Below are 23,643 nucleotides of genomic sequence, written 5' to 3' on the forward strand. Positions count from 1 at the left end.
TGCACCAAAGCCAGAAAGGATATGGCCAACTTTATAGAAGTCAGTCTTCTATTGGAAGACTATTCAGTTAAGTTTAAAAGTAAAGAAATGAAAGAAGGGGGGCAGTCCATTCACCTTTAGCTGAAGGCTTAGAGCTGACCTAGTCATAGATTCCCACACCATGGTGGGACCATATTTCTATTTCAATTATAATTTATAAATGTGCATTATTGCAAGTTAGCACGTGAAGGTTCTTCACAAATCTCTGCCATCTTTTCCCACTCTCTTGGTGAGGCGTAATTGGTTACCCCAACAGCTGGCCTGAGAAGTTCCCAGCAGAAAGAGATTTTTGTAGCCCTTCCTGCCCAGGAAGGCTTCCTGGTTGCCCAGGGAGGCAGGTCCAGTCCAGTGTACAAGCCCCCCAGTGCCAAGAAGATCTCAGGAAGGTCATCCAGCAGGGCCCAGGTGGTCTCCTTGATATCTCCAGGTGGGGCTGAGAAAGAGCTTGGACTGAAGCTGCTAGTCAGTGTAGACTGGGGCAGAAGGTAGTATGTGAGCCATGGACAGGACGGTCTTCCATGGGCTGCAGGGCCTCCCTGGCCTTTTTGACAGCCCCCACTGCTGGTCTCCCACTCCGTGGAGCAGAACACCCAAATTGAGCTCATGCCTTTTCAGCTCTGCAAATGGAGCAGGGCAGGAATCTTTCAGAACTCCCTCCCCGCATTTGGGCCTTAGAAGTAGTTGCGCATGACTTCATATCCTGATTGTTCTATCTGAAAATGAACTATGCTTATATAACATCTGTTTCCATTATAACTGAATGCATTTATTTTGATTCTCATTTGCCTTGGCATAATGTCCCCAGTTCTCCAGGGCTGCCCCAAGGGATGCTGATGTTGCTCAACACTGGAATAGCCCTAAGGCTGAGCTTCACCGGTACCATCCCTGATTTCCAGCTTTGCAACAAGCCATAGTTTGCTCTTGCACCCATATCAAAGCTTCATTTTCTGCAGAGGAGGCTGTGAAGCTGTGGAAGCAAAATGATGAGGAACAGCAATTCCAGCCGGCTGCAGCTGAGAGCATGAATGGCAGAGTAAGGCAAGCTGTTGGGCTTCCCTGTTTCTTCCTTATTCTGCGGTCCTCTGCCTCACGTTTCCTCCAGCAGAACCCCCATAGTTTAAACCCCCATAGTTTAAATCTAAATAGATTTAGATCCCTGCTGGAAAGAGTGGGAAGTCCATTCTGTCTGCATCTTCCTCCCCCTGGTAAAAAGACACTGTTGGATGCAACCCTAGGCTAGGAAGTGCCCGGAGGAGGGAATGGATGGTCCTGGAATAATAAAAAGGTGGTGTTGAATCAGACCAGGGTTCCATCTAATCCAGCTTTCTTCTGGGAAGCCCCCAGACAGGGCAGGAATACAACCCTTGCTGTTTCTCCCTGGCATCTGGCAATCGGGGATGGAGAGGAAGGTCCCATTTAGCCATTATTCTGAGCTAATTCACTTTCAGTCAATTGATTACATGTGAGCTTCTCTAATCCGATCACTTTTTCCCATCATCAGGTCCGTTGTCTTCACAATGCCTTATGAATACATTAAAAATACTAATTGCATGTGCAAAGCAGTGAGTTGCGATGTTCCCTCCATCCTTCTAAGTGCATCGACCATTGCAGGTAGCTCCATTCTTCCTGCACCATTTCACCAGGCTCTCTCAGTGGAAATTACTCTTTGTACTTTGACCCTTTTATGTCCAGAAAAACTAAAGTAGGACTATGGAGGGAAGGCAGATAATTTTCCCACTGCAGCTATACCCTGTTTTGCCCCAAACTGCATTTTTTAAGTATTGGCAGTGGGGCAGGGAACTCTGGATCTTCTGGCCCAGTTTTAACTTCCCCCAGCACTGATTCTTTGCTTTGGCTCGCCCGTCTTCAAATCCTGCATAGAAGTTTATGCTGGCACTTGTGTGTGTGCTTGTCCGGTTGATTGTCGCATGTGTACAAGATCATAGGCCAAAATGTGAATATGCAAATATGACACCCACAGTATCCAACTGTGCTTCAGCTCTTGTGCTAATGGCAATGATTGAGCTTTTTAGGCAATGAAACAGAGCGGTGATTCGCCTCTGTAATTCGATGTCCGCACCCAAATGTGATAATAGCAGATTTCACTTTCCACTTTGTCCTGGCAAGCAGTGCAAGTGCCAATTTTTGTTAGTGCTCCATCAGTGCTGGGAAATTGTTTATTTACCAATTGATTTTATTTACATCCTGACTTTCCACCAAGAAAATGGTGCTCAAGTTTACTAAACAAGAATAGGAACCCACATTTTAAAAGAAAAAATGGACCAAAGCAGTAGTAATCAAATAAATGAATGCCACAGCTAAAAATACAATAGATGAATAAAAACTGCACCGAACCCAATAGATCAGGTTATCAAAGGCCATTTTGATTAAAAATGTGTTTGCACACTAGCTAAAGGACAGTCGGGCGACTGGGCCAATCTGGACTGCAATAGCAGTGAGTTTCACAGCCTGGAAGTAAGAGGCTGTCAAGAAGGTGGCTTTGGTGGTCTTGCATCACCACCAAATGTGCTAGCATTCATTTGGTGATCACACTAGAGTAATAATTTTGCATGTTATTCACTGTTAATAAGCAATTACAGATTGAGAAGCGTATGCTTGTGTCTAAGCCACTAAGCTGTGCTCAGAGGATCTAAAAATGTGTGCCGTGAGCACATGGAGAGGGAGAAGGTGCAGAAGCTACAATCAACCCATGGCTGGAGGTGGGGCCTGCTACCAGGCATTAACTAACATGTTATAGATTGCTCCATAAAATCACAATACTTTTCATTAGGATCAGTTCACACATTTGGCTGCTGGGCCTCCAAGATCATGTAATTCATTGTGTGTGGATGAGAAGTCTAGTTTTATAGTTGCATGTGCGAATTAGTTCTTAGATTCCTGGATCCTCCAAGGGAACATGGTTTCTGGAGGTTGTGATGGGGAAATAGGCAAAATACATATCTGCTTCTAGTGTAATAATATTTTAAGGATTAGGCGACGCTTATTTTAGAAGCTATGTGTACAGAACAACTGTAATGTCGCACATTAATCTTTATATATTTACCAAGAACATTAAGGTGCTCTGAATCTATACAATATGCCTTAATTTGGAAATGTTTTTTGCTGCTTCGAGTATATCATAACGGCTCATTTTAGACTTTCTGCCCTCACATGAAATAGCTGCAATATAGGCTCTATTGTGAATTTCTTTTTTTAGCTTAAAGCAAGGAATGACTATGTTTTTAAAATTGGCTTCATTGTGCTAAATTACCACTCTCAATTTTTATATAACTAACGAATATGGAAAATTCATATTACATCAGCCAGAACTTCAGCAAAATGTGTCTCTAAGTGACAGCTTGACTTTTTAGAAACTCCATACCACAAGACTTGTAGCCAGAAAAGAAAATGAATGAAGTAATTCAATACCTTTGCATATTTTAATGTAGCTTGTTTCTGTTTTGTTTTTGTTTTTGTTTTTTTGCATAGAACTATTGTGCATATAAAATCAGTGCAGTAAATATAGAAAAAGCATAGATGTAAAGGATTAAAGATGCTCTAATCCAAACACACATCTGTAAGGCAGAGCTGTTGCCACTGGCCAGTCATAGATGGACCTACTTAAGACAGACCTCAGCATAGAATATGTTAAGTGCCAAGGTATTGCATTTAGACTGGGTCCTTAAGTCCTAGAAAGACTTCCTAGGACCAACATGCTAGAGTAGATCTCCATCTTCAGTGAGGTTAGTTGATCATTGCATGAATCATACAGTCGTTTCTGTAGACCAGGGATGGTTGACTTGTGGCCTTCCACATTTTCGCCTGCAACTGCCATTGTTCCTGACCATTGGCTATGCTGACTGGGACTGGTTTTCCTTCAGTGGGCCAAGAAGAATATTTGTGCCTGGAACGACCCTTGAATGACTCAATGCTTGTTTCATTTCAGTGTGGAAGCAGTTAGAAACCTTCTCATGGTAAGTGTCAACTCCACTGGGAGCACATTCACTAAAACAGCAACGTGACCTTCTATTAATGAGCCTGCACAGCCTTTATTTTGATGATAGGAATTCACTCAGAGGGACCACAGTGCGGTCAAAATGTTGCAGAAACTGTTTGTCATTCTCAAGGTAATTCACAACCCCAAATACTTGGGTTCCCGAGTATATAATACAGCTCAGTCTGAATTAGCTTTTTGGTTTTGTTTTAGATGTCTGAAACCCCAAAATGGGAGTGGGAAGGCAAAATGGTTTCTAAGAACCACCTAATCCTGCTGTAGCCATCATTTATCTTCCAGAAGGATATTGCAAGCATGCTAGTAATTAGCTGAAGAAATAAGTAATTTGATGGGTCTGAGGTTTCAACAGTAATTTTTCTACTAATTGCCCTCTTACTCAAAGTTAGGATTTTATCCCATACCCACTTACATGGGAGTGAGCCCTGCATAACACAATGGAGCTTATTTGTGGATACAGGGTTGCACTGTCAGTCTTCATATTTTACTTCTCTGAATCCTCCAGCTTTTATTTAATAACATAGTTGGTGGGGCAATCCTTTGGATAGTATCCAATGGCTGTGTCTAATGCACATGAAACACACCTAGAGCAATGGGAGAACATGAAAACTTGCCCACACAAATGCAACATTATTAGCACAAGTACTTGGACACCATTGGATACCACCCTGTGTGATCTTTTATTTATTATATTGGTATTTGACTCTTTTCCTGTTAGGAACTTAAAGCCACCTGGTTCTTTGCAAGAGGGAAAAAAGGTGCAGGATGAATATGTTAATAACAATTATGATGATAACATTGTTGTCAGCTGCCCAGTGAGCTTTGGCTTTGGGGTGGTACAGAAACAGAAATAACAAGAATAATGTGAACTACACAATTCTCCTCTCCACTGTATCCTCACAACAACCCTGTGAGGTAGTTTAAGCTGACAGTTAGTGACTGACCCAAAGTCAGCCAATGAGATTCATGGCTGAGTGGAGAACTAGAACCCGGATCTGCTAAATCCTAGCCAACATGCTAACCACCACACCATACTGGCCGTGTAATGCAAATCAATAGTATTGCAATGAGACTATTTTTAATTCGGCCTATCTGTTTTAGGTAAATGCAGTATTTGGGGGAAATATAGGCCATGGTGATATTGCATTTTATCTTGCACCAGATTTTTAAAAATCCGAGCTAGCTTACAAATGTTCCATTGATAGTGGGAGCTACAAAAATTGTTGCATTTCATCCCCACTTCCTAAACAGATATTTTTATTTAAGGATCCTGCCTGCTTGGAGGTACTGGCCTTTGGGAGGGCAGGGATCGAAAGAGGGCACCTTTTTTCTCTCCCATTACCTTAAGACTTCTCCACTGGTGTACTAACTAGTGCTAGAGGCTTAGGCGGGACCCCAGCAGTCCTTTGGAATGGCAGACTCTCAGCATTGCAACGCCTCCAAGACAAAGCCACCATTGCTGTGTTGATCCATAGCCACCAGATCAAGCCTCCCCGAATACTTTGAGAGAAGCATATAGTATTGCTGGGACAATTCAGTGCCCCTTGCCCACATCCCCCACCTTTTCTCTGAGCGATGGGAAGGACTGCATGCAAGAGCAGAAGGAACAGGGAAGTCAAAAGAGAGTGGCTCATAATTTTTAATGAGCAGAATTGTTTTGGTGCCACGTCCCTGTGAGCCATGGCTCTGCTCCATCAGCAGGTTAGGGTTTGGGCTGGTTCTGCAGCTGTTTCTTTCTTTTCAAGCTGAATATGCAGTGCACATGTACAAAAATTTATCAAACTGGGCATGCTGTCTTCCATAGACTTGTAGGACTCTTTCTGTCTAGACATGCCCCAAGTCACACAAATGCCTCAAAATCTAATCCTAAAGAGGCGGTTCACCCAGTCATTTAACATAGAGGATACTGGCGGAAGCAGTAAGTGAAACATTTCCATCTTCTGAGAGATACAACTATTTAGTCTAGCATGGACAAATTCTGGTCACTTAGCTCAGCTGATTAAGCCAACGGCATTTGCAGCGCTGCAGGAATACCAGTATTTTAATGCAAGTTCCTGTGTAAAAGTTTCTAATCCATGCATGTCAATTAATACAAGCTAAGCACCCAGGCAGAGTTAAAATTACTTTGTTTTGCAACCTGGCAAACCTCCTTGTGCTAGAAATCAGATAAAACTTCAGGCATGTAGACCATGCTGTAATAAAGTACCAAGAGCCAAGATAATAAACAGTGTTACTGTGGAACTGGAAAAGAAAATTAGTGGGTTTGGATATTGCTGAGTTTAAATCTCATTGTAAAATTGGACACATTGGTAAGGGGGTTTTAATTTAAAAATTATCAGTTCCCTTATTGGATTTTTTCTTTTGAAATTAGGGCTGCAAATCTTGGACTTCTTTAGGCAGTATATGTATTCACCTCTTTTTCTTTCCCAGTGTTTTCTATTCAAACTGCTTTCTTGGTGCAGAATGTTACATCAGTGGTGATGACTGAGTCTCAAAGAATCAATAAAGGACCTGTATATCTTCTTTTCCTAGATGGCCAAGAAATGGGATAAACAATCAGCATTTCTCACACTTGATTGGTTGGTCAGTGCTATTCTCTCTGCTAGGTTTTAGCCATGGTAAACAGCTTATCCAGTGCTTCACTTAAGAAGAAGGGGAAAAGGCCACGTTGTGTAGGAGAGACACTGGGGTAGCATCCACGCCATGTGCATGGGATTCTCCATGTGCAGTGGGGCGTCCCCTTCCTTTTCCCTATTCAGCCCCTGCAGTTATTCTGTTGGGGCAAATTTTGAGTATGCAGGCAAGATCTAGAGCAGCTAGGAAGGGGCAAGTAGGAGAGATGGAATCTATTCTGACAGCAGTGATCATGGATAGTTCACACATAGGTTGCTTTCCTGTCCTTCACTGGATTTTAGATGCAGTTTTCTGATATGAGGATGATGAATAAACAAGTTTGTTTACATTAACATTATTTATTTAATAAGCACTATGGATATTTCTTTCTTTATTCAATAGTACCCTGCCTTTGTACCAAGAAAAATGGCATTTAAGACAGCTTACAATTATACATAAAACATACAACCATACATAAAACTTGATTAAAACAATAATAAAACAAACCATTAACAGATAATTTCAAAATGTAACAAAAATGAGTTTTTTTCTCCTGCCTAGAGAACAAGAAGTTCACATTGAAAACAATTCTCCAGTCCTATTGAATAGTTGAAAGTACTGTTATTTGCATTTACTTTTTTTTTCCTGAAAAGGTGAAAGCTGTCTTGCAAACTCAGTCCTATTTCTTTTAATTTGACTTTGCCCCACAATTTATACAGATTCTTTGAGGTAGAAGAGAGCAGAAAATACGCTGCACTAGTTTGCTTCCTTGGAGGGAGGTGGCATAAGAAAGGAGGCGTGCAGTTAACATCCTAGTGACCATCAGCAAATACTTATTTATATATATGTTTATTTGGTGCCACCTTTTCCAAGCACCCCAGGAGGCTTGCATTGCCCCCCCCCCCATTTTGTCCTCACAACAACCCTTTGAGGCAGGTCAAGCTGAGAGTGAGTAACTAATCCAAAGTCACCCAGTGGGCTTCATGGCCAAGTGGCAATTACACCCCAGATCTCCCAGGCCGCAGCCCAACCCTCCAGCTACTATACCACACTGTGGCTCTTGAAGGCAGTCCCACAGCAGCAGTCCAAGCTGCAGACTGTTCTGTTTATTTACAGGCAGCCCCCAGGTTACAAATGAGTTCCATTCCTGAAAAAACAGACATTCTTTAAGTTGAATTTGTGTGCAAGTTGGATCATGTATAGCTGGCCCTCCACATTCACAGGGCCTAGGGGTGCAGGACACTAGTGAAACTGGAAAAACCATGAAAACCCCTGAATATCTCTAGTCCCTCCCTCCAAACTCACTAGTGCCACCTCTTTGCAACCAGGAAATGCTGGAAATATTTCCCTCTCCAGATGGGCAGACAGGAAGGCCTACTTTGGAGGCCTCCCTTTCACTTCCTCTCTTGCTGTGCTGATGGCGATTTTCCACATTAATTTTTAAAAATCAATAGGCTGTATGGCAGTTTGTTTGTAGGCATGGGTTGTTCATAATGCAGACCTTCATAACCCAGGGACCGCTTGCATTTTATTTATATCTTTCCTTGTCTCCAAGAAATGTGGGACATGACTTCCCCTCCATGCTTTCACCACAATTACCTTGGCAATTGCCTCATAAATGATCTTATGAGAGAGTGGCTGGCTCACAGGAGTTTCATGGTTAAGTGGAGCATCTGACTGTTCCCCTTGTGACAATCCACCTTCTAGGCTACACTGGTTCCCAGTGTACAGATCATCCTGGCCTGGCTGTCTCTCTCCTGGAGAGGTCCCAGCCTGTCCTAAACTGGTGGAAGGCTCTCCTGCTGCAGGTGCCACTAAGAGAAAGCTCATCCTACGTTTTAAAGCTAGCATGAAGTTCCCAGAGCAGCACTTTAAAAATATTTTTGAAGCTCACAGAGAATAGTTTCCCAGCATAAATATTGATGCTGGATCTGCAGAAGATTATTAGGAGAGAAGACAGGCTTTCCTGATAACGACAGGATGGCATCTCATCTACTTACAGTCCCCTTTTACAATATGCAAACTGATGCTCTGCCCCAGCAACACCCTCCAGGGCATTTGCTCGTGAATATCGTAAATTGTAAACCACTCAAACTGTCATCATGGTGGGATCAGTTAAGCCCAGAGGAAATGTTGTTTGCGTTCCCACTGCCAACCTCTTTCCCTCATCATGTAAGCTCTGTGCTTATTGCTCTCTACAAAGTGTGAGCAAAGAGAGGGAGAATAAGAGCATTGTTAACATGCTGATATAATTTGTATCTACTGTCACTCGCCTCCAGGGTGTAAGCTGTTTCCCAAACCTAAGGGTAGTGCATTCATCCGCTACGCAGTGTGACCCTTCTGGGTACTAGATTGTTCCAACAATAGATTGTTGTTGTTCTAAATTGTTCTAACCATAATCCCCAATAAACCATTTGTTTTATTGAAATGGTACAATAGTTGGGAACCACGGTAGCTCTGTGGAAGAAGACTTTTTTTTACATTCAGAAGGGCCCAGGTTCAGTCCCTAGATCTTCCTGTAGAGTTGTGGGAAAGACCTTTGTCTGAAGCCCTACTAGACTGCCTTATTGCATTTATATTCACCTTTTTCCCTCTAGCAAGGAATCCACACACTTCTCCTCTACATCTTTTTTATCCTTGCAACAACCCTGTGAAGTGAGTTAGGCTGAGAGAGGTGGCTGGCCCAAAATCACCCAGTGTGCTTCAGGGCTGTGTAGGGACTAGAACCCAGATCGCCCAGGTTCCCAGTCAGACTCTCCAACCGCTATGCTACACTGGCTATTGTGCAGATAATACTGAGCCAATTGGACATCCTAAAACAACTTTGCATCTTTTTCCTGTGCTAAGGATCTTCATTGATGATAACTGACAGCACTGATTGAATCAAAGCTCTGAATAACACTTTAAATGTTATTTCACTGAGGAGTATTTGATTTTTTGCTTTTAAACCACACTTAAATCAGACAGGGAGCATTCAGGAGCTAATATTCCCAAACTGAACAAGTACAGCCTATTTCCTTTGGAAATTATGGGGAAGCTGAGCAAACAAAATGTTAACTTCCTTCTGATTTGCAGTTGATGACTCTGAATGAATTCTTCAGCTATCTCTTGTGCCAAGCTTCATCACTCTTCAAGACATTCAGGTCACAAGCAAGAGGCTTCTTGCTTGAAGAGTTAATTTGGGAAAGTTTGCAGTGGAAATGTAGCATGGCAATTCAGTACTGGAAAATGGCAATTAACATCATCCATGATGTTTTCTTTCACAGTTTTTAACCAAGCCATCATTATGTTTATTTAATTATGTGGAAAATATCTCTTCTATGAATATCAAAAGGCTAGTCTACAGTCTTGCTACTGTTAGTAAGAGATGTTTGCTAAACATGGGAGAAGGCAGTAGACAGGACTGGAAAATAGGACTTGGGAGGTGATTAATCTGATAAAGCTAATTGCCTGCCAAAACTTAAGTGCATTAGGCACAAAAGGAAAAAGGAAAAAAATTCAGAAATAAAAATTCTTGACACTGAATATTTGGAAGGTTGTTTGTGATTTAATGACCTGCACTGCAGTATTTTTAAAAAACAATCTACAGCTTACAAATGCCTTCCTTTATATAATTGTACATATGCATTTTCTGTATATTTTCCATCTTCCTTGATCTGATGATAGATAGATATTTATAATAATCTGAATTTAGAAGTTTGTATTTTTGATCTATCATGTATTAGGACACTAGTATTTATTTTTTAACTCAATGAATGAATGAATCTGAGAGATGCAACACCAAGAACGCTTTTCTGGGAAATCATTCTTAGCCTTGCTAATGCAATACTGTGGCATATACATTCTACCCAATCAGGTTTTCTGCTTTTGTTTTTAAAGTGACTTATTGCAGTTCTTCACACCAGCGCACACAACTTCACTACTTAACCCACATTTCAATACAGGTCTGAGCCTGTTTTCTTGGAAGCCCCACTGTGTTCAGTGGAGCTGATTCCTAGGTCAATTTGCAAAGGGCTGCTCCCTTGGGACCCTCAATGAGTTGCAACTCACAAACAGATTGAACCAGTGAAAGATGTGCATCATCTACTGCGTTTGGCTTAGGCTCTCTTTGCTGGTCAAGCAATGAGCCAGAAAGGATCCTGATTGTTTTCCTTCTACACCTGCCTTTGCACTTTTCATTAGCTTAGTCATTCCCTTTACTTGTGTATTGTCCCCATAATCTTTAGTGCGGATTTCTGGGTCTTTTTCGTTAACCCCTTTATGGTGCCATCCTGTGCATATTTAGAGAGAATTAAGTAGGATCCCCCAATCTAGGGGGACAGATTCAAAGCCCCACAGCGGCAGCCTGGAACTGTAGATAGTAGCAAACACCATATAGTGTACCGTTTACATTTCTTTTTTCACAGTTTCATGGATAGAAGATTCATTCTTTCCGTAGCAAACTCAGCATATGATTATTCCCCCTATCTTATTAAATCGAAAATTTTCACGAAAAGGAAGCACTTCGTGACTTCTCTTTTGGGCTGAGGTCAACCATGGTAACTGAACCAGCAGATATGGGAGTCCTACTGTATTGCAACTCCCGGAATTCTGCAACAAGCCACATTCTTTCTTCTGTCTAAACATGGCTAGGGTTGTACCCATAGTGCTGCATCGCACCTTTGTGCAATGGACACAACACACCTCCCCATATTCTCTTACTGTGTACATGACAAATGTCTCTTAGCTACTTGTACCCTGCCTGCTGTTATGTCTTTTCTCACATTTAGGAAACATAATTTTACATTTTTTCAATCACTCATATGTACAGATGTGTAACTACATCTGTGATAGTTTTCTATCATCATTGTTACTATTTTGAACCATTTCTTTTCTATACTCTCTAATTGCTGAATTCCTATGGTTGGTTCACAACAGTTCACAAAGGCAGCATAATTTGTTCCAGTACTGAAATGTAAAAACAATTTAGCAGCCAAAACAATTTTAGTAAAAACTTGAGCTGTTAAGTACTGCTTAAATACCCCATCATGCCCTTAAATACCTTACAATGCTATTAAAAGCCTCAGAGAAAAAAGCGCCTTAATCTGAAAAGCTGGCAAAGTTGGCAGCAGGAAAGTCTCAGGGTTAGTTTTTAATCTCATGTTTCTTCTAAGATGGTGCTCAACACAGCATATGTAAAGTTCCCAGGAGTCTCCCATCTTGACAGCATGATTTTTCCATCCTCCTCCTTCAGACCATGCCTTAGACCAGTGGTGGCGAACCTATGGCACATGTGCCGCAGCAGGCATGCAGAGCCTTCTCTGTCGGCACGCAAGCCAAGTCGCCGCAGCATCGCCCCAGCAGCTGAGCATCAGATAACAGCGCACACAGGGGCCATGTGCATCCTCGGAAAGGAGTAGCAGCACCAGGGGATGATGTCACAAGCCGTGACTCATTAGCCACGACTCGTTCAAGCTTTCGCATGGCCGATCAGTGCGCTGCCAGGGATATATATACATATATGTATATGTATATGCCTGTATGTATGTATATGTATGTATGTATTTGCTTGGACTGGTTGCGAGTTGTTTTTCCTAAAGTAAAACCTCAGTTTTCAGGTTTTATTGCAGTGTTGGCACTTTGCGATAAATAAGTGGGTTTTGGGTTGCAGTTTGGGCACTCAGTCTCTAAAAGGTTCGCCATCGCTGCCTTAGAACATTTCCCACCGCACCTATCTGCTTCCCAGTTTCACAGCGCAACTTCCAAGAAGGCAGAGTATCTGTTCATAGGCTTAGTCCTTTGCCGAAGGGACCAGAGCTTAGTGGCAGAGACTTGCTTTGCATGAAGAAGTCCCCCAGTTCTGTCCATGGGAGATTAATTTCCTGGCTACCTTGAGTAGCATTGCTGGTGGAAAGTCAAAATATAAATTTGAAGGAGTAGTCATGGGAGACACAGAATTTGTTTCCTGGGTTTGTGGGTGGGATGAAAAAGTCTTGTTCCACCAGCAGTATCCTTCTGTTGGCAGAATGATGGTTTTGGACCCAACCCATACAAATCTTTTTTCCATCTCTAGAAGGAAGAAAGACAGAAAGAAGCAAAGAATGCTATTAGGTGATAGGAAAGTTCTCCAAGACCCTGATGAGCTACTGATGGTAGGGCAGATGGGCAAATGAAACAGTTGATTTTTCTGTTTCTTCTTTGTTCTTTTTTTTCTGGGCCCTTCCTCATCACCATCCTCATTGCAAAGGCACAAATAATGGTGTGGCAGTTTTGAGCAGAGAAGGAATATATGCAGAGCATATACTTTGTCCCATGCTCCATGGCTCTCAGGGTGGCATTTGGTGGTGCCTTTTCACTCAAAGAATGGAGATCGGAGGAAGTAGATTTGGAGAGTATGTGAGGGCTGCAGGGGGTGGGGTAGGCATGGGAAACTCCCCTTGTGCAAGCAGCTGCATATTGTCAGATGGATCCCATAAGTAGGGTGGCCACATGCCCTACTTTATAGGGGACAATCCTCTGTTTGAAGGTGTCTTATATCTGAAGGCTTATCTAATCCAGGTCAAAAATCAAGAACCAGAAGGAAAGGGGAAAGGATCTTGAAGTTGCCCTTTGATAGTTAGCAGCTTGGATGGTCACCTTATAGGTTACTGAGTTCTTCCCCACAATTTTGAACTGTACTTTATAGCGATCCTTGCCAAATGTAGACATATGCAGTTGCACATGCACAGTTTAGGCTAAAGTATTTCCTCTTCTTTGGTGATGCTCAAGTGTGCAGCCTGCTCAGAATTTACTGCAAGGAGCCAGTAAGGTATGTGCCGTGTCCCAGACATCTCCATGCTCGCAACTAACCTCAGAAAGAAGAAAAGAAGCATCACTGCTTCTTTTCTAGCCTGTTGAACCGTGACAACTCATCCAGGCTTCACGCAAGCCTGATCCAGCCATTCCCCCACGTAAGGAAGGGAAGTGGGAATGGCCACTCTGGCTCTGCTTCCCCACATTGTCCTCCCCGCATTGGAAGAGGCAACAGTGCACAACTGCCGTGAGGACTCTGCTCTACTTGACTCCTCGTGCCCTGCGCAATTGAGAACCTTCGCTTTCTGGTGGGCCTCCTCCTGAGTATTTGCTCGGTAGGAAAGTTGTTCTAATAAACCCATAATCTGCTTGGGCCTCTTTTCTGCATCTTCCTGGGACCTTGAAGAATCCACATCTCAGTCAGGAAGCAAAATTTCAAGTGAGACTTGCGGAAGAATCACAATAGCCGTATACATTTGGAGAAAACACTACTAGCCCTACCTAGGCATGAGTCTGAGAAAAGGACACACATGATACCAAGGCCTGTGTGTCTGCTCATCTAGCCTCACCCTCAAGCTCTCGAGTAGCTTTTCCCATGCTGAGGGCTGACTCCGTGAGCGGAGCCGGCTGGTGCCGGAGGTCAGACTAGATGGCCCGGGAGACCTCTTCTGACTTGCTCTGTTTCTATGTTTCTGCAGTGGGGAGAACTCTTGTAACTAAGTCACTTCCCTAAATCACGCAGGGAGCCCACACATTCCCAGCTGCACAACTTTGGCCTCATCACTTGGGAGGCCAAGCTGAGTGAGACAAGTACCCCTGTCGCCTCTTCATACGAGCCTCTCGTTATACAGGCTGGGTTGTATTTTTAGAGAAGCAGAGAAATTAGAGAGGCCATGTGTCTTCTCTTATAGAGCGCAGTCCTCTTTTGCATGTTTGCCAGATAAGTCCTCTATTTTAAAGTGCTGCCTTGACCACCTCCTGTGTAAAGATAAAGGGCCATTCAAAGGAAGAGCTGGGCCTGGATAATGTCCACCTGAATGCCAGATGGAGCAGGGTATGCAAGTCACCTGGTTACAACCTTCCCTACTATTATGGGATGCCCTATATTTCTCTTTAAATTCTAATCATAAGTTAAAGTTTGCATCTTAATGTATAAATCTGCCTATGCAATTTCTCTGCATATTTCATCATCAACATTTTATCCTGTCTTCTTTCTGAGCAATTCCCAGGCTGACAACCTGGATACCAGCAGTTCAATTTTTGCTCATTTTTGCATCTTTAGGCTGAAATCCTATAGGAGCATGAGCAAGCCCCATTCGCACACTGCTCCGTTGTTTATCAGCGCGCGTGCATTGTTCTTCAACAAGTTTGCTCTGATGACTTGCAATGCACCACGTGACTTGCTAGCCAGTGCAACAGAGATCCCATTCCCTGTACAGCACGGGCATGGTGACAAACAAGAACCGGTGTCCCGACTCCTGCATGTGGAAACAGGCCGGAAGCCTCCTGCACTGGAGTACTGCAGGCTGGCTGAGCAGATGGGTCAGCGCGTCTTTCCACATGCTCAGCGCAATGCATGGAGATGCAGCGCAAGGCACGCTTCCTGTTCTCGCAGAGCAGTGTCCTACACTGTAACGCAGAGGCGGCAGCGCATCTGCATCTTGATGGACATGTGTCACTGTCTTGCCCTCAAAATATCGTCTGTTGCATCCTTCTGCATGGTCTCTGGACAGCATTCAGTGCATGTTTCATTAGAATGTCAAAATCATCCCTGCGAGAAAGAATGTCAAAGTCATCCCTGCTGCTTCTCACACTTTTAGGTGCTCTTTCAAAGAAACCTGGGTGCAAACCACATGTTAAAAAATGGTGCTCTTTAATAACCACACTAGATGCTATCTCTTTTTAAGAATATTAAATTCATTTACCCACCAGAAAAAAATACCTACTTAAAAAAATTGATATAGAGTGACAAAAGCACAGGAAATTGAACTTTCAAGATGACTACCTTTCCCCTCTTCATCCATTGTGTACATACATAGTGGATCAAAGCTTTATCTTTCCTCTTCCTTGTCACTCAATGCTACAACTACACATTGCCAAGTTTTTGAAAATGAATGCCAGGTAACATGTGGAATGCAAGGCACATGGGTCACCTAGTCGGCGTCTCCCACCCTGTGATAATAGGTATTGCACTTCTTTAAAAATTATGGTACTTCTTTCTAAGTGTGCATTTATAAATGCTGATGTAAAACACTCTTCTGTTTTGTCCTGTTCTTCCTGACATGTGAATGGGCGTCCTGAATGCACAGCAGGTCTATGCAGCTCTTTTCCATTTACCTAGTAAACATCTTGCTGCTGGACACAAGCCCGTCAGGCATTATCGTGAGCTACTCATGGACTTCTAGACCTGACTGACTTTTTCTCGGTGTCCACCACTGCTTATTCTTTTCTGGCACAACTAAGCAGTGTTTAGTGTCTACGTGGTGTTGCCTGCATGACAAAGGCCTTTGCTGTACTGAGGCTGGGTTGTGTTCCTTAGAAGGCCAAATCCTGCTTCTTCCGAGGACTGATTTATGCCTTTTGCACAACAAGAATGAGGATCAAGGCACTGCTTTTTGCTCAAGCCCACTGGAGGATTTGCCATTTGTTTCCTTGAGTAATTTCTGCCGTACTATTTTGGCATCTCCGGCACCTTCAATGACTGCATTAGTCAAACACTTCAGCAATGAAGGAATCTGGGGGTTGGAATGTGGAATCTTGTACTGGGGAAAGTGGCCTTTCTGCGAGTGGGGTGGAAGTCATTCTTTTAACTTTGGCACTGTTGGAGGCATTTAAAAAATGAATGGCAGAGCATTGCAGGCATGAGGGGGAAAGACTAGGGCATCATGTCTGTCTGCCTGCTTGCTGCTTAAAGAGCTATCTATGATCGCCCTTCCTTTCAGTCATTTGTTGTTCAGAAACTACAGAAAACTTTTGAAGATTGCTCCAGGAATACCATGGCTGTGCCTATGGACCCATGCATGTGGTGGGCTCCTGGGATGTCACAGAGGCTAGTCAGTAGCCCCTTGCAACAGCTGTGTATCCAATGGTTGACTCACCTCACTAAGGAGAGAAGGAATAAAGCATTCCCAGGGGCAGCCCAAAGCATCTGAATGCCCAAACCTGCAGAACTGTATGGTCAGTTTCAGAATGTTGGGGGAAAGGGCTCTCTCAAGTTTGTTTTCATCAAACTTATGTCCTCTTTTGTTCCTCTTCTTTTTTTAAATTTTTGGCAAAGCACCAAGTGCCTTCCCAAGCATTTCTTTCACCTGCAGCAGGACCAGATTGTGGCAGCAGGGCTGGCAATGCCATGCTTTCATACATCAGTTAGTTTAGGCCGGAACACAAGAACTTTGGACACAATCTGAGAATTTTATACTCTGATATGGAGTTTCAACAGATTGTTACATGGAGCTCCTTACCATGTGGGAAAAATATTTTATTAGATGTGTAACCAAGGATAAGTGCATAAGCCTTGAGGGTCACGTGTCCCCTCCTGTTCTAGGGACACTTTGCCCAAGGACTCTGGTTGCAGGAGAACGTGCTCTCACACACGTATCCTGCTTGTAGGTTTCCGTATGCAGCTTGTTGTCCATTTTGTGTCTGGAATGCTGGATGAGATGGACCTTTGGTCTGATCTAGCACTGCTCCTCATATGATCCAACCTACTCCCATGAAAACTTTATTTCCTATTTTAAAAAGGTCAACATGTCATTGTTTTTCAAACCCTTTGATCCCCCATCCTGTTAATAATAGGACTTGTGTGTGTGTTTCCTTGACTCCATGGATGCATGATGTTATAAAGGAGATAATGAAAAGCAAAGTGAGCTCAGTGGGTCACTTTGTAGATATTTCACCAAGGGGAGGGGTGTTTGATTTGTTTGCTGTGGGCTAATTTGCTACATAAGATCCTGTTGATCTACTGTCAAAATGGAAGAATGCTTTTCTTGGAGGCATAAGAAAATGTGTGTGTGCGCATGTGTGCATGCGCATGTGTGCGTGCACATGCTTATGACTATTAACAGTGCTTTTGCTTTTAACCTGCTTGCTATGCTTTTCTTTAGCACAGCCCAACATATTTCTTATTTAATTCTGAACAGCTCAAAATAGACCTGGATGGGAAGACAGGAGATTTTTCAACCGTGTGACATATGTTACATTGGCAGAATTCTAATCTGTCAGAGTAGGAATTTTTGTCTAGAACAGCTACATTTCTGTTTACTCTTTTCTAAGGTTATGCTTCCAATTTGGCCAGAACCTAGTCCTAGGCTGAGACAGGCCGCTCTGGAGAGGGCAGGAGCAGGAGTTCCTTCCAGCAACCAGAACTGGATCTGGACCTTCCAAAGCTTCCTGAATGCTTTGTGGAGCTTCAGAGGGCAGAGAATGTTTGCAAAAATATCCTGCTCCGCTCTTGCTTCTCCATGTATGGGAGGAGGCCTAACTGACTGACAGGCCTCACTTGTAACTGTGGGGAATATGATACCAGGGCAGTCTAAGCTCTGTGTGTGTCCTCCACATCCAAAGTTTTCGTTTTTAGCTCTCAGCTTTCTTGGTCCCTGCTGACTTCCTGCCTGAGGATGTTGGCAGTGGAAATCTCATACATCTGGACACCAGGGTGGGAAAAACTGATATAGCAGACAGAGGCGAGGTTAAATAGGAGTTACTATAAGATTTTTGTGACCATTTCAGATTTTCCTGCTATACCACATTGAGTGAAATTGACAGCATGATCCTATAAACTAAGTTCCATTGAGATCAATGGTGCTTACACCCAGGAACCAGGTACAGCTGCAGCACCCCAAGGGTTTCATTCAGTTAGAAGAGTACATAAAAGAATAGACCAGATTGATGCAGTGCTAACACTATATACTCTTTGTACTATAATACACACAATATGACATACTACAATATATATAGTAACGTAGAAGAATATACTACTATTCTTCTATTGATCGAGTCCAATTTGGCCACAGGTCCATGTGGAACTGCCAGAAGAATGTTCTCCAATAACTTTAGCAACTTTGGTTGTTAAGGGACTCTTTTAAGTTTCCTGGTCCCAATTTTTTAAAGTGCCAGAATCTTAAAACTGGCTAAGCAGCTAATAGGCAGGTTTGAATCTGCTTATACATTCTATGTAAAGGAACATATGAAACTTGGCACATTCAATGAATGTTCTTAGTCTGAGTGGGATGATGTAATTTGATGTTGGACCCAATGGCCTTCCAGTCGCTTCCAATATTCCTTCAAAGAAGCCTTCTCCATCTTGGTGCCCTTCATAGTTTGGGATAAAACTCCCAGGATTCTGACAATTCGCCATTGACTGGGATTATTATTATTATTATTATTATTATTATTATTATTATTATTATTATTATAACATTTCTATGCCGCCCCTTGCCGAAGCCTCGGGGCGGCTTACAACACAATAAAATACATTGAAATACAATAGAACATAATAAATTACCATTAAATACAAAAATACAAAAAATACACTGAGTTTCAAACATTACAATATAAAATTAAAATTATCAGTATAAAATAAGTAAATAAATAATATAGGAGGAGAAAAGAGAAGGAAGAAGAAGTTGCCCTGGCCAGATCATATATTTTAACAATTAAAATGATGTTTAAATAAAAAGGTCTTTACCTGGCGCCGAAAAACCAGTAACGACGGTGCCAGGCGGACCTCTTTGGGGAGTGAATTCCATAGGTTGGGTGCCACCGCAGAGAAAGCCCTCCTCCGAGTACTTACTCTCCTAATTTCTTTCATGGAGGGTTCCCGGAGAAGGGACTCTCCCGCAGATCTCAAAGGGCGGTCGGGCATATACGGACGTAAGCACTCGTTCAGGTAGCCAGGACCCAAGCCGGAACTGGATTGATGGACCTGAAGTCCAAACATTTGGAGGGTGCCAGATTTTGGATTGCTGTTAGGGAATTGGCAACCCCAAACATCATGAGTTTTGAGTATTACACTTCTATACCGCCATCCATGAAAGTTCTATAAAACTCTAAGATACGACATGGATCCTTTAAACTGTTAAAACTGTATAGGACTCAAGTCAAAAGTAGCAATAGGGAAAATCTAAACACACAAGAATGCACATTTAAAAACAAACCAAAGAGCTAAAAAGCCTCAGAAAATGTCTTCATCTGGTTCCAAGAAGAGCACAATGGAGGCACCAGGCAAGCCACACTGTTGAAGGATATTCCAAAACTGTGGTGCCACAAGCAACATGCCCTCTCCTTAGTAGCCACCCATCTCACATAATTTGGTGGGATAACCCAGAAGAGGCTATGAAGGTGATCTCAGGGTACAGGCACATGAGAGGAACAAACCCCCATTCAGCCTGACTCCAAATCACTTAAAGCTTTGCAAGTTAATGCAGCACTTTGATTGGGCCAAGAAAGGGACTAGAAGCCCAGGATGGATCACAGAACAGTGGCATAATATGATTATATTGGTTAATCCCTACTAACAATCTCAGCTGTATTTTGGACCAGCTGAAGTATACAGCCCTTCTTCAAAGGCAGTCCTGTATAAAATATGTTGGAGTAGTCCAAGCAAGAGCTTACTGGAGCATGGATAATTCTGGCCAAACAGGACTGTGGCTGTATACCAGCCTAACCTGATCAAAGGTGCTCCATACCAGCACCTGGGCCTCCAGTGCCAGTGATGGATCAAGCATGAGCCAATCTTTTAAACAGAATGCAAATGCTTCCAAAATAAGTTGAACATCACTTAGATAGACCTAGTAATACATTAATCTTACCTGGACCGAGTTTCAGTTTATTAACCATCATTCACTGAGAGGTGATGACAAGGAAAGAAAGAGCTTAGTGGCATGTTGATGATCTCTCAGTGCACATGGCCAGGTAACCTCCTCCATCAATTTCATGAAGATGCTGAGCACACAGGGAATAAAAGAGAACTCAGTGGAACCCTGTGACATTAAATACCAATGTACAGAGCTATACTCTCCCAGCACCACCTTCTGCAGTCAGCCATCCAAGCAGGAGCAGAACCGCTGCAATGCAGTGTCTCCAGCTTCCACTTTCTGGATGACATGGTTGATGGTATGGATCAAGTGCCTTCCATTAACCGTGTCACCCAGAAGGATGACATGTTCGATGAAATGGAGAACCCCTGAGGTCCAATAAAATCAACAAGGTCACACTTCCTTCTCTTTCTCTTGGCAAAGGTTTTCCAACAGGGCAACCAGAAAGCTTGCCTTCCAAAATGAGGACTGAGCTCATGGTGCCTTGACTATATCCACACTTTTCTGGTGATGTGTAATATCCTGAAATTACACAGTAAGCCTTAGTTGGGTAGCTACCACGCTGTTCTTCAGTGAAGTGCACTATTTGTGTGGGAATTTACTTCTGAGTATGCCCTCCCTGTGCAATTTCACTATTTTAAATACTGCTAAACCAGCATGGGGATTTATTTTAGTTATTTATTTAAAACTATCATCCCATCCCATCACAGACAGATTTGATTCCAGTAACATGACAGATTGATGGGAAAATGAACAAAACTTTAAGGCAACACCTAATACATACTAAGAATCATAGAATAATAGAGTTGGAAGGGGTCTTCAAAGCCATCGAGTCCAACCCCCTGCTCAGTGCAGGACTCCAAGTTAAAGCTGGCTGCCCAGCTGCCCCTCTGAATGCTTCTGGTGTGGGAAAGTTGACAACCTCCCTTGATAATTGGCTCCATTGCCGTACCGCTCTAATGTAGCTGGGAATAAGTTCCACCGAACTCCATGGGACTAACCACACCAATTATCATATTGCTATTAAATTTACAGTGTATCAGTCTAATTTCATTTCCCTCCAAGCTTTCCTACCCCAGAGGCGGTTCTTACTCTTCCGTTTGGCTCTGTATTTTTGATAGACTGTGCTGATAAATGAGTTACCTCTCCACCTGTCTTTCTTTTTCTCCCTGTGCAGAAAACGTCGTAAGCAGTTTACTCGATCACAGCTGAAAAGAGCGTGTAGAACCCCATGCACTTTAATTCTAAGGAAGGCAAAATCTGTTGTGACTCACAAAGAGACTCAAGAGAATTTGAGCAATCATTCCCAGCTGAAGACACAGTGAAATCTGCTTTGTGGTTATTTTTAAAGCATCACCCCATGAAGAAGAATATTCTGAAATTGGGCAGAAGACTGTTCTTTCTGTGTTTTTACACAGTAAGGCGAATGTAGGACTGATCTTGTTTTGTTAACGAGTGGAACACAGCTTTGGTCTTCTCCTGAATGCAGGGACTGCTTTGTGAGAAGGCAACCAGCATATAAGATGAGTGATCTATTCCTTTTTCATTGCACTAATAATCACAGCTCGCTCTTAACTGAGGAAAAAACTGAACGCAGCCCTTTTCTGGGCCGATTCAGACCTGTTAATCCATCATCTACAAACTTTCTTCTGCCAAGAATATCTCATGATGAATTGTATTAAAAAGTTCCATCCAAATGTATGTATTCATAGTACTTCTGCCTTTTGAAGCTCTGGGTATATTTCACTAGCTCATGCCCAGTGTGGAGTTTTGTCTGTTGAAGCACAAATGCCGAATTGCATTATCTTATCTTGATTTCTGGGTGCCCAGTTTGAGGCACACTGAGTTTCAGATGTGCAGAGAATCTGAACTATTTTTAGAGGGCAAAGAAAGGCACGGGCAGAGAAGGCTCTGAAAGTAAGCTATGTTGCCTGCAGTAGGTATCCAAATATCATCAGTAACCATCTCTGAATGTGATTTTTTCTATCAAACCCCGAAAACAGATAATCTGTCAATGGGGTGGCTTTTACGCGTGGCAACTGCTAGGCTGACAGTCGCTTCTTTAATGTAACATTAATCCGCGCCTTTCATTGTTTATTGATACTGTTGCATAATCTGGGGGGCTGCTCCAGCGGCACAGGCAAGCAAGGTTGCTTCTTGATGAATGACAGCAGACAGATTTTGATAAGTAGAAGGAATCATTATCGCCCAACAGGGACAAAAGCACACAGCAATCACTCAGCCTCTATAGCTGTAGTGGCAGACACTGCCTCCCACCCCATATACCACTTTTCACACATCCAGGCCTTCAGAACGCTCCTTCCTTGCTCCTTCTCTCCTTTTTCCCCCTTGGGTGGAACTGGATGCACCGGCAGTACCGTTTGTTGTGCCAAATCCATATAAAATGTGTAAGGAGAGATTCAAAGTGCAGCGTGCTCAGGCAGGAAGGGGAATCCTCACTACTCCGCCTCTTCTGGCAACTCCTTGTACCTGTTTTCCTGAGCGCGGAGCTTGCTTCTGCTCATGGAACCTCTCCGGTAGCCCCTCTCTGCAAAGAACATCCAAAATCATGTCGGTTGGGTGGCAGAGTAGCCACCTATTTTTCACACCCAAGAGAAGCAAAACTTCACCAGAAAGGAAGACACAAAATTGCTTAAATCTTACAGGCACTAATTCAAGGAGGGGCAAGTTGGGGTCATCTGGAGACCATTTTCACCTCTGATTGCTAGCCCAGATTGCATCCCATAGTACAAGTGCCAAGCTAGCTGTGACTGCTTTGGTGCTCTGTAGAAGCTCCGGAGTGGATTCTGGGTTTGTTTGCTTTTTACGGGGTGTGTGTGTGTGTGTGTGTGTGCGTGCGTGCATTTTATGTATTCATGTGCAGAGAGCCCTTTCTCAGCAAAGCAGTACACAGAGCTACCCTCAGTGGATCAGATGCAGGTGGGGAAGACACACAGGTGAGCTTTTGGTTTTCTGCACCCATCTCTCTGTAAGGTCTTGCTGATGATCTGATCTCGATACAAGGGGTTAAGAATATGACAGTCCTGGTGAGTCAGAGTGAAGGCCTCTCTGGTCCTGTGACTTGCAGGGGTGGCCATGTATCCCCTTTACAAAGAACAGTCTTCTAACTGAAGGACTGGTGGAGTACCATCTTCTATTTGAAGGACTTCCCTCTTCAAATCCATAAATAAAAGAACCAGAAGAACTATTGCCTATCAACACCCTGAACATGCAGGCCTTCAGCTACCTGGCTAGTTTTCTGTACTATAGTAAGATATACTGGATTTCTATATAAATCATAATAGTTTTTAAGTGTGCATCTATAAATTAATACATGCAACTTTCATGCAAGCTTGTGCCCTTTGGAGGGTGATGGTGTTTGGTCCTTTGGTG

General features: G+C 43.0%; 1 protein-coding gene across 1 annotated transcript in view; it reads left to right on the plus strand.

Annotated features, from left to right (window-relative positions):
• MTA3 (metastasis associated 1 family member 3) overlaps positions 1-21,575 on the plus strand; it is a 146,360-nt gene extending 124,785 nt beyond the window's left edge. The window contains exon 19 of the mRNA XM_044429189.1: positions 21,428-21,575. Coding sequence (XP_044285124.1) covers positions 21,428-21,575 — 148 coding nt within the window. The remainder of the gene's footprint in view (positions 1-21,427) is intronic.
• Positions 21,576-23,643: the final 2,068 nt, after the last annotated feature.

Source organism: Varanus komodoensis, unplaced genomic scaffold (genome assembly GCF_004798865.1).
Source record: "Varanus komodoensis strain SLA01 unplaced genomic scaffold, ASM479886v1 scaffold2, whole genome shotgun sequence".
In the NCBI taxonomy this organism is placed as follows: Eukaryota; Metazoa; Chordata; class Lepidosauria; order Squamata; family Varanidae; genus Varanus; species Varanus komodoensis.